At 40.1% G+C, this 12305-nt stretch overlaps 1 protein-coding gene across 2 annotated transcripts; it reads right to left on the bottom strand.

Moving 5' to 3' along the window:
• Nucleotides 1-3156: 3156 nt before the first annotated feature.
• Nucleotides 3157-7938, bottom strand: EXO70D1 (exocyst subunit exo70 family protein D1). Of its 2 annotated transcripts, none has more exons than XM_088500140.1 (2): nt 5454-7704; nt 3157-3332 (listed from the first exon to the last, which is right to left on the bottom strand). In XM_088500140.1, exon 1 carries the CDS (start codon nt 7550-7552, stop codon nt 5633-5635), a length of 1920 nt encoding a protein of 639 aa, XP_088356266.1. In that variant the 5' UTR covers nt 7553-7704; the 3' UTR covers nt 3157-3332; nt 5454-5632. The 2 variants fall into 2 exon arrangements, with proteins under 2 accessions (XP_088356266.1, XP_020968120.1); XM_021112461.2 differs by lacking the exon at nt 3157-3332 and adding an exon at nt 4008-4445 and having other exon boundaries at nt 5454-7938.
• Between the last annotated feature and the right edge of the window lie 4367 nt (nt 7939-12305).

Here is a 12305-nt window from a genome sequence, read left to right as displayed (position 1 = left end):
CTTCTTTCTCAAGCCCTCCTCCATGTTACATAGGGCTTGTAACTTGCTCTCCTTCTCTCAGAGGCCATCCCTCTCCTCCTTCAATTTGGCAACCTCCTTCTTCAACTCCTTCTCATGTTCCTGATATATGAGAAGCCTTCCCTCCAACTCTTCAACCTTAGAGGATGAACCCAGAGAGCTAAGATGAATCTTCTAAAAAATATCAAGGAACTTGGCACAAATCCCCGCCGCCCTGATGCTCTCCTCAGCCAGAATAGTGAGGTGGTTCCGAATAGAAACATCATCCATACCTATACGGGTATGGGGATAGATGAACTTTCGGATAAATGCAGGAGCATCCACCTTAGCCTCACCTTCAAAAGAAGAACCAGACTCTAAAGCCTTGCGCTTCTTCTTCTCTGGCTCAAGAGAAGGTCGAGGAGGAGGGGACAGCTGAGAAGAAGCCGAAGCAGGAATAACAATGGGTTGAGAAAGAGTCCCCAAATTTCGGGAAGAAGGGGGAGGAAGAGGAAGAGGAGAGCTAGTTACCCTGACACCACCGGTTCTGGCGCGAGACCTCACCTTGGCCTCCTGGACTCTCTGGTAAGACTCATTGGAATTCTTCCTCGCCATCTCTGTAAAAGAAAACGATTAGTAAAACAAGTCGGTAAAGTCGATAGAAACAAGTCGGAAACAAAGTAGATAAAAGCTACCTAGTTGTGTCTGGACAAAAGACGACGACCCCTGGAGAAATTTTTTGGTATCCAGATATGGGGCCCTCCCCCATACTTCTCGGAGGAACCCTACAATGGCTGCCTTCACCTCATCCAGATCCTCCAAACCATATTTTTTACAGGGAGAAGCCTCTAACCAGTACAAGGGAAAGCGAAGGGAAGAATTCTCATCCAAGAAAAAGGGGTGGTGACCCTCTATGCCTTGAACTTTGAAAAAATAATTTTTGAAGTCATGAAAGGATTCATCAAAAAGGGTGAAAACTTTCCGACCTTGTATAGCTCGGAAAGACACCCATTGTTGCTTATTATTTTGCCCACTGAAGGGCTTGGTCATGTGGAAGAGATGAAAGAAAATTCTCAAAGAAGTCGAAAAGTCTAAAGCATGGCTGATAAACTGGTAGATTTTCAAAAAACCCTAGGAATTGGGGTGAAGCTGGGTAGGTGCAACACGGCAGTGACGTAAAACAGCAATTTCGAAATCAGAAAATGGAAGGAAAACACCCAAACGGGTAATCATGCTCTCATACATAAAGAAGAAATGAGGGGCTGTCTCAGTAGCCCTCCCGAAACAAACCCGGTCTTCCGGACCCGGGGCAAGCAGTTCATACTTTGGCTCATCCTCATCAGAGGTGCAGAGCCGGTGACGAGTGCGAAGGTCAGTAATAAAATCAGTGTCAAACAGAGGTTCTTCTCCTAAGACTGTGACATCAACCCACTGAGCAAGAATTTCTATGGAAGACATTTCTTTTCCTAAAAAGGTGAGTGAAACCTACAAAGGAAAAAGAAAAGAAAATAAAAAACATGGTCTCTAAGGGAATACGGAATCATAGCCTACGAATCACCTTCTCTCTATCTAAAGAATAAAGACATGCAAACAGAAGCATTTCATAAAAGAGAAGAGGAGAAAAAGGCTAACCTTTGCCTGGAAACAAGGTAGAGGAAGATGCAAGCCTTCAAACAAAGAATGCCCCACGTACAGAAGAGAATAAAATTTGAAAAACGCAGAAACGAAACAACGAAAGAGAGGGAAGGCATTTATAGGCACGTTAGGGGCATAATGGTGAAAACGGAAAGCGGTCATTAATGGGCGCACCGTTACCAAGGTAATTAAAACCTACGCAAACCCTTAACGGACGCGACGTTTGATTAGACCTAACTGTGAAAACCAAAAGTCACAAAAGTCACGTCGGTTCCGAACAATCACGTCGGTTCCCTCCCAAGTCAGCTACGACCCCGAGTAGAATACTCAAACCCAAATCTTAAAAGAAATTGGGCTCGAGTAGGGGCACTGTTCATACCCTGACCCAATGATAAGGCCCAGGTACAAACGAAAGGGCCAATCCAAAGGATTAAGCCTCACTCTATACCGACCTTCACCCCACGAAGTCGGTTCCTACCTCGACTTGCTCTAAAGAAGTCGGGACGAAGATTAGCTGGCAGATAAACACCCATTCAAAAGAGTAACTGCCCCTAAAATCTCTCTACCCACTTCCTGGAGCCATATCTCAACCTCCCTAAGATAAAGGGACGGTTATTCCCCATGAATAACGGAACTACACCAATGGTGGTTATGGGTTCACCACTATAAATACACTGACACTTCTCAGGTATCACTAAACCCAATACTCTCTAGACCTGTTTTGCTCCCTTTGCTGACTTTGGTATCGGAGTGTCTTTGCAGGTACTACCCCCCATTCTCTCATACCGAAGTAGGACGAAGGCCTTGGAGCATCAATCCGCTTGGATACTCCCTCATTCTAACAATTGGGCCAACCAAACGAATCCAACCCAATAATCTCCGGTTACCCATCGTAACACGAACCATATTAATTTAGAAGAAGAAAACATGAATAATGAGATGATAACGAACAAAAAAAAAGAAAAAAAAATATATATTTTTTGTAGAATTTATTCTTTCAATTTCATTATTTTTTTTATTTTTTCAGTTTTCATTATTAATTTAAATTTTTATGTGCCTAAAATCAATAACATAGACTTATTCATTGTTCTTATTTAGATTTTGAATTACATTTTTTTTTATGTTTTTGTATGCTTTTTTCACCTATAACCCTTATAAATTCAATTATGAAAACGTTTTGTTTTGGTTTAATTTATACATAATATTGTCTTATTTGATCATTTAAATGAATGTTGTATATATAAAATTATAGATGGTATATAGATAAAATTATGCATGTTATATTTATATATACTTAAATACATATGTCATAATTATGGATGTTTTATATATATAATTATAAATGTTATATGCATAAAATTATGAATATTATATGTATAAAATTATGGATATTATATATACTTAGATAGAATGATGGGCAACCTCTTTATTATATAAGTTCAAGTTATTAAAATCTTTCGTTAAGAAGGTAAATGAGTAGTTCTCTCCATCAAAAACGTCAAGCACAAAGATGCGAATTATTACTAATTAAATCTCTTATTAAAATAATTAAACTATTTTCCTAAAATAACACTAAATACATAATATAACCGATATTAACATTAACGTTGTGAATGAAAAATCATAATAATATCATTACATACCAATGCAACGCATGAAGGAGATTTATTGCTGCAGGGTGACGAAGGTTTCGTTGTGTCCTTCAAAAAAAAATTAGTATTAATGCTAATTAAAAGATATTATTTTATTAGTCTTTATTAGTGTATAAGAAAATTAAATAATTAATGACAAACCAATGTGTGATATGGTGCGTGGATATTGAAAGGAAAAATATATGGAAGTGATATAAATAAAGTCAAATAAGAAAATTTTTTATTTTTTTAGACTGAAATTTTTGGTTCCCAACCATTTTTCTCAACAGAAAAATAATATTAGAAAAATTTCATTAATACTAATTGTTCATACTCTAATTTAATGCTATAATTCAGGTTCAAGTAAGCTAAAAAAAATCCAACTTAAAAGTTGGTCTTTATCACCTACCCGACCTTTTGAGAAGAGGTCGGGTTCGACATAAGCCTCTTCTCCAAAAAGGTCGGTTTAGTATGAATTGACAGATAACACTTATTTAAATAAATAACTGCTTTCTAATGTTTAGGTCATTCTGTCAAGTCTAATCTATCTATTTCATGTTATCTATATAACACTAATCATGCTAAAAAAATTAAAAAAAGGGCCAAAATTTAATTTATTTAGTATTTATTAATTGTGGTAGGTAATTTAGTCATCTAGTAACACCTAAACAAACGATTTACTATTCCGGCTGTGTCAATTGCCAGCATAATTCTAATGACTATGTATAAAAGAAAAGCACTCACTCAATTGCAAAGGATAACTATCCATGATAAAGAAGACTGCTCTCATTTAAGGGTTTGTCTCAGTTAAGGGACTTTTTTACATCCAGTTGAATCGACTAAATCGCAGATGACTCAACCGGTTCACCGGTTATCAACCAGCTCAAACTGTTTTTTGTTTTTTCCCAATTCTTTGCGAGGCCTATGATGATTGGATCGGACAACTGTTCAGTTCCCGAATAATCCAGTCATTCAGTGGAACCAGGCCAATTCTCAAAACCTTGCAAACTAGTCCCGTGTTAGATTCCTATTAATCTCCGGCTAACAAATTCAACCAAATCAATCTTCATTGTTATTTAAAAATAAAAATTAAAAAAAAGCCATGAAAAGTCACTAAAGATTTTTAATATTTCAAGTCGGTCCGTCCAACTATGCAAGCTCCATTAGCCTCTCCAGAAGAACCTAACATGAAGATTGATTTGTCCAATTAAAAATTAACTTGATAATTAAAACTTCGATAATACTAGAAAAACAAAAAATAATCAGCTCAAATTTATTTTATTTAATATTTATTTATTATAGAATATATTAAATAAAACTAAAAATAATAAATTTTGGTTATTTTTTACTAATATTTTTTTGTTATCAAATACTTTTATTAAAACATATTAGACACTAAAATTTCCAACTAAAAAATCCTTAAAAATTATTTAGGGTATTACTCATTTAAGAAATACGAGCCATGATACCATTTCTCAAATAAGTATATGCTTACAAGGTGCTATTCAATATGGCTGTGTGATCCTCATAAAATAAGACCTTTCAAGTTTCAATAAAACTGTATGATTTCTAATGAGCAGAAAATTAGTATTTTATCATGAAGCATAAAAGGAGACATCATCATTAACCAGCACCAGATGATCCAATTGCAAACAACACAGGTACCCCAATCAAAGTTCTCCGAGGTAACCAAGTTGGTGAGACGTATAATCAATCACCGATACCTATGAATTTAGCTTACTGAAACAGTTTAAATCAGTTTGTACTTGAAACGAATTATGAATTTATGATATACTATACTTGGCAAAGCTATTATTACGCTGTATAAATAGCAAATCAAATAAATGGACGAAAGATCCACGAGGTTGCATTTTTGGCAACAAAATTTACCATGATTTGTGGGGTAGTATTATTCTAAAGATGTTTGGTGTATGAATCTCAAGAAATATCAAAACATAAGATACAGATGCCGAAAGGCCAAAAGCTACAAAAACTTCAATTTCAACATGCATCTATTAGTTTCAAAACTATCACATTGTATAGAGTCATATGAAGCTACAAGAGGAAACATCCTTTTAACCTTGAGAACCTTAAGAGCTAAAAATGAGAACACACATACAACAAATTCCAATAATATAAACAAATGAAACAAAATCTAGAATGTGGTATGAAATCAAATAACATGCTTACATGGCAGCAGCATTCAGGAACTTGAACGAGATTATGAATCACCTCTTCCATTCTTTGAGAAATCTTGAAGCACTTGTGCACCCAAATTACCTGAACGCTCCACGAAGGAAAGAAAAAAAAATTGAAAGAATGTGTCCTAAGATCTAATTTGTGGAAGTCAATTTAGAATTTTCAGTCCATCATTGAGATCTCCTCCTCAGGTGCTGCGAAACAGGGGTTCCTTCGAAAAAATCCAAAACAGCATCTTCCAAGTCCTCAACAGAGTATTTAATGTAGTTCTCTGGATGCCTTCCACTCTCTATATGGCTCCTGAATCGCCCAAGAAAGGAGCGGTATGCCGGGATCAGCTTCTCCGATATAGATATTCTGAGCTCCTCACGGAGCTGAGAATCTGGTATCAACCAAACAGCTTGAGTCCTATGAACCTCCTCGAACATGGCATTGAAGGACTTAAACCTTTCCCTCAAAGCACTCCTGGAGACGCCGGAAGAAAAGCCACCACTTACATGGAGTCCCTCATCTCTCAAACAATACAAGACCCTGACCCAAGTTGCCCTCTGGTAGCTGGTAGCAGCCTGGCGGAACTTTCCGGTGAGGCGCTTCAAATACTCATCACCAATCATTTGCCTTAACTCAGGGGAGCCCCTCACCTTCTGAACAATGTAGTGGACATTGTTCATTATAAAGAGGTGAGAAAGAGATGCATCTTTATAGTGCTTGGACTTGCCATCTAAGTTGAACTGCAATATCACAATGATCCAAATCAAGTGGATAGCCAGAGGGGTCTTGCCCTCCAGCTCAGTGAAATCCATGTCCGGAGTAGAAGGATCACCGGAATACCGAGACCCTGTGGATGGCTTCGACACAATAAGCTCGTTCAAAGTCTGCTTGTAATCCGAGATCAAGCTGATATAGTTCATAACATACCTCGTCAAGGGGTGAATGGTGCCACCAGGGACAGGGACCTTGGAAGGTTCTCGAAGCACGGCGTTCTCGAACTCCGAGAGGATCCCTCGGGCGGCCTCCGCCAAACGGGAAAGTATCTCGGCGGCCTGAATCCGAATGGACTCGGAGGACTTGGAGTCGAAAACGACATCAATGTCCGGTATAAGGTCCATTAAAGCATCATGAAGGTCAAGAATCTTGAAGAGCTTCTCAGGGGATCTCCGGCTTATGCTAATGGCCTCGGCGAAGTTGAAGAGCTGAATGGCGGGGCCCTTCACTGTCTCCATGAAGCAAGCATCGTCGATGGCGGTGCCCACGCCATCGAAGATTTGTTCGCAAAGTTTCTTCTCGCTGGCGAAGAGAGTCCTCACACACACCTTGGCGGCCCTTATCCAGCGCCTGATCTTGGCTTCAAGTTGCTCCCATTCCAGCCGCTGAACGTCGCCTATGCTCAGCTTCTCGATCCCAAGCCTCCGGAAACTGGCGTCCACGGCGGACTTCCTCACGCTGCCGTACACCTGAATACACTCGCGGAGGTAGCCGGACGAGATCATCCTCTCCGCGATGCTGCGGAGGTCGTAGACTGCTTCCGAGGGTATCAGATCGATCTCCCGGATGCTGCTAGTGGAGCGGTAGCTGCTGTTCACGCTGGAAGCACCGTCGCCGCTGTTGAAGCGGAAGAGATTAGCGCAGCCATCGGCCTCGCTGCTGTCTCCGTCGTTGAGATGGCGTTGCTTTGAAGCTGAGGAAAAGGAGGACGATGAGGAAGAATCAGCAGCTGTGTCTTGTTGTTGTTGTTGTTGTTGTTGTTGGTCATGGTCTTCTTCGTCTTCTGGGGTGGTAAAATGGAGGGAAGTGGGGTCTATGAGTGAATCGGCTTCGATGGGGTTGGTGTGGGAGATGAGGATGTTGCGGAACTCGTCCTCCAGGCGAGCCATAGCGATCTGGAGGGCACAGTTGACCTTCGGGTCGTCGGAGATAGAGGCGGAGGACATGGACCGTTGGATTTCATCCACGGCCTGGAGGTAACGATCCACCTCCTGGCGGTCACCGTCGAAGATCATCTTCTCCCTTGCTTCCTCCGACGCAGTCGAGTCCCACCGGAGGATGATCTTCTCCGCCGTCTCAAACGGTAATGTTTCCGGCGACTCCATGATTCGAGGGTGTGTTATAAGTAAGCAGTAGTGATTGGTTAAAAGAAAGACAGAGAGAAACAGAAAGTGAGAAAACTAAGGAGAGTTGGAGAGTGGAGGAGAATCTGAAAATTGATAAAGGTAGAGAAATAAAGAAAAGGGGAAAGGGGTGGAAGATACTAGTTGGATTTTTAGGGCTATTATTTGGGAAAGGTAAAGAGGAAAAGGAAAGAGGAGAGAGAGGCGATGGTGGCTGTGGAGAGTTTTTGTCTGAATGTGGAAGTGAGGGAGACTGCGCCAAAGTTGGCGTCTTTGACAGGATAGAAGACTGAATGAGGAAAAGGAAAGCAGCTGAGTTTGGAGTTTGGGTTTGGGATTTGTATTGTGCTATGTAACACTTGCGTTTCGGGACATGTTCTCTTCATTTTGACATTTTAAGTGTCGCCGCTGAATCTCCATAGTACATACCACCAAAATTTACTTCATTTCCTTTTTTTTTTTTTTTTCACTTTTTTGCATGCTTGTTAATTAATTACTATCGGAAGTATAGAACTCCTTTTTCAAGTGATGATCAACTTATCATGATTTCGAATCTCGATTCCTTTCTCTTTTTTGTGTCCTTTCAGTAAACAAGAAAAAAAAAAACCATATTATAGTTTTATTTGCCTGCAATTTTAATTGGCTTCAACTTGAGAATTTATAAGGAGTAAGGACATAATCAGGTTATTTTTGAATTAAATGTTTTTAAATTGGCTTAATTAATTTTAACTAAAGAAAGCTTTGATTGTTTGTTATTCGTAATTATTTTGGAAACAAATGCTTCATAATTATTTCTATCAGTTGCAAAATTGTGTTTGGATCATGTAAATATATTACTGGCCTTTATAACAACTTTTGTCTCGGATATGGAAATTAAATTACTACCATTATTAACATTGTTTGATAGATAATAAGCCTCAGTCAAATATATATATAAATTCTATGATGACTATGTTATCGTGATTACAGTAATTATATAAATATTATTAAAATTAAAATCAAATTTTTTTATATTTTGATAATATTTTTTTAAGTAATACTTTTATAAAGTATTATTTAACAATAAAAAATTATTATTTTAATTTTAATAACACTTTTTAAAATATTATAATCACAATAATATATCATATTAGAATGACTATGTATTATTGTATATTTGTTTTTGAATTATTATATTTTATTTATTATATTTAGTTTTGTGTTTGGTATAAATTTTTAAAGGTAAAAATATTTTTAAAAGTAGTTAAGGTAAAATTTTTTAAAGATGATTTATGTTATCTAAATTTAACTCTTATACTTATGTCTATTATAGTTTTTTTTTTTAATTTAAAAATTATTTTATGAAACATAATTATTATTGTTTGTGTTTATTAAAAAATATTAAATTTAATTTACCAAATATAGATGTTATAATTTTTTAAAAAAATATCTTTTAAAAATAATTTTTAACATGTTCTGGAAAGAATACTCTTTTCGAGCTATACGTCGGTCTTGCGTTAATTCAGAGCACCTGACAGCTTGATTTAAACTGGGAGAATCCTCGTGAACTCGGACCCAAGTGTGGTACCTGCAAAAAGGACTTTGACGCTCAAGTAAGTGAAGAATCACCTAGAAAAAATGAGTGTATAATCAGTGAGTTGGTGTTGAATGATCTGCCGACCCTCTTCGACCTTGCTCCTATTTTATAGATTGGTTGGTACTAAATGAGTCATCGGCCTAAGCCGAGATCTTCGTGGCCGACTTTGGGGTGAGAGAGGTTTGTTAGGATAGAGTCATTTGATTTTTAAATGTGGGTCTACGTGCCGAGTGTACGGTTATTTGGTTACCGGACGATTCAGGGATGCTTGTTGGGTGCAAAGGTAGGGCCTATTCTCGATTGGAGCCTGGAACGCGAGTGGAGAGAGCCGCCGACTTCCCGAGCTCTTTGTGAGTTGAGGGGGTGCCACCTACAATGACACTCCAACGCTCAAGTCAGAAGGGGTGCAGGTGGTATGAGGATATGGATATGGTGACGTACCTGGGGGGAGGGGTAGGACCCTCCCCTTATATACCCTGTCAGTAGGGCGGGCCCTACAAGGGGAAGGCCCCTTCCAGGAAGTTTTCTTTCTCACAGCTGTCACGCAGCTGGTAGCAGGGGCGCGTGTCCGGGTCACAGACCGGACGGGTTGTGCGCGTTGACCCGACTGCGGAGATCGGTTTATCCTCGGGCCGGGTCGGCCAACATGCCAGCTGGGCTGGGTCGTAACAGTGCCCCCAACACGCCAGCTATGGCCGTGAGCAAGGTAGAGAAAATCGAGATTTTACGTGAAATCGAAAAAATAAATAAAAAACGTAAAATGTAAAATCTTAACAAGATTTAAATCGTAAAATCGTCAGACTTAGTACAAATTTCGTAAAATCGATAAACTCATTTAAAATCGTAATATCGGAAGATTTTAAGAGTTAAATCGAGATTCTAGCTATTATGGCCGTGAGCACCGTTGGTGGCGTGTTTTGTTTTCTCCCTTGCGTGTTGTCGCTTCGTCGGTCGTCCATGGTAAGGACGCGCTTCCTTGCGCGCGCGTAAGCCCGTTCGCTATTGGGGAGCGTCCTTAGTCGCCTCGTTCTTTGCGCCGAGCATTTAATGCTCTTAATGGGCAATTCAAAACCCCGCGGAAAAAGACTATCTTGTCCCTGCCCCTCGCGCTTCTCAGAGTTGGTTTCTTTTTCAGTTTTCATTTGGTTTCTCTTTAGTTTTATTGTATCGCCACTGCATCTTCTTTGCTTTCTCCTCTTTCTTTCCAAAATCTCCACTGCGTGCCACTATTTTGCCCAGATCTTTATCAATTTTCCGATCCCCCTCGATCATCTTCACTATCTTGGTAAGCTTCCTATCCTTTTCCCTGGTATTGATGTGGTGTCGTTTGTTTTCGTTGTTCATCTTCCTGATTTTGCATGTGCGTTGCACTGTTGATATGAACTGCGTATTTGCTAGCGTTTTAGCATTAGGTAGGTACTGTAGGGGGTTACCATTTTAGGATTTTGCTTTTTTAGGCTTCGTTTTGGTAGTTGTAGTGATTGAGTAGGTTGGCTGTAGTTTTTGGTGGTGGTATGAAGGCTTTCTGGTAGTAGTGCCGGTATCCCGACCTTTTAGACTGATTTTGAGTGGTGCCCCCATTGTAGGTATAGCCCAGCGTCCCATTGTAATGGTCGTGAGACCGGCGCCCTACGACCGATATGCGTGGGTGACCTCAGATGTCAAGGAAACCCCGAACCATATGTCTTTGGAGGAGCTCGCGGAGTTTTGACAAGCAGAGTACCTTTGCGGGGGAGGAGACGAGGAGAGTAATTATGACGCTTTTGTTCCCGCCGAACAGAAAAGGATATACCAATTGAACTTGCACTCTCCCCAGGTTCCCGATTGGATCTGGTTCTACAAAGCCATGTTTACACATCTGGGGGTTCGCATCCCATTTTCTCCTTTCCAAATGGCGCGGTTAAATCGCTGTGATGTGGCGCCATCCCAATTGCATCCGAACAGCTGGGCCTCCATCCGTTGTTTTGAGATGGTGTGCGAGTTTCTAGAGCTGCCGGCCTCAGTCGAGGTGTTTCTTTTTCTTTTTACCTTAACAAACCCTTCCAAGCAGGGGAGGGCAAAAAAGGGTTTCATGTCCTTCCGGGCAGCTCAGGGTCAAAGGATCTTCGGCTTGTTCAAGGACTCATATCATGGATTCAAAGATAAATACTTCAAAGTTCGCCCGGATGAAGGTCGGCACCCGTTTTGGCTGACTCTGGAGGGGGAGCGTCGTATCCCGACTTATTGGAGCTTCGGGGCTGGGGCTAATGCTTTCACTAAAATAACGTATAAAGGGTTATCCCCTGAGAATAAGGGGGTTGCCGACGTATTGTTGGCTGCTTTTGGGAAGAACCTTGTTAACCCCCATCTCCTTATGGGTGATCGGGACATGGCTAGGAATTATATATGTGAGTAGCCGTATAGCCATTAACCCGTGTTTACAATTGTTCTTTTGTTGTTTCGATTTGACGACTAACAGGCTCGTGTTTTGTTGTAGTGTCAATGTCTGCCGAGGTAACAGGACTTGATGCTCTGTTCAACACCTTCTTAGCTGATGGCAGTGATGATGACTCCACTACCCCTGTGATGAGCGGATAATTTATACGCTTTTTGGCATTGTTTTTAGTATGTTTTTAGTAGAATCTAGTTACTTTTAGGGATGTTTCCATTAGTTTTTATGTTAAATTCACATTTCTAGACTTTACTATGAGTGTGTGTATTTTTCTGTGATTTCAGGTATTTTCTGGCTGAAATTGAGGGACTTGAGCAAAAATCAGATTCAGAGGTTGAAGAAGGACTGCTGATGCTGTTGGATTCTGACCTCCCTGCACTCAAAGTGGATTTTCTGGAGTTACAGAACTCAAAATGGCGCGCTTCCAATTGCGTTGGAAAGTAGACATCTAGGGCTTTCCATCAATGTATAATAGTCCATACTTTGAACGAGTTTAGACGACATAAAAGGGCGTTGAACGCCAGTTCTACGCTGCTGTCTGGAGTTAAACGCCAGAAACAAGTCACAAACCAGAGTTGAACGCCAGAAATACGTTACAACCTGGCGTTCAACTCCAGAAAGAGCCTCTGCACGTGTAACATTCAAGCTCAGCCCAAGCACACACCAAGTGGGCCCCGGAAGTGGATTTATGCATCAATTACTTACTTCTGTAAACGCTAGTAGCTAGT

The sequence above is a fragment of the Arachis ipaensis genome, chromosome B9, assembly GCF_059453495.1.
Source record: "Arachis ipaensis isolate K30076 ecotype BB chromosome B9, ASM5945349v1, whole genome shotgun sequence".
NCBI lineage: Eukaryota > Viridiplantae > Streptophyta > Magnoliopsida > Fabales > Fabaceae > Arachis > Arachis ipaensis.
Note: the sequence above shows the minus strand (reverse complement) of the source record. Positions and strands in the feature narration are given on the sequence as shown.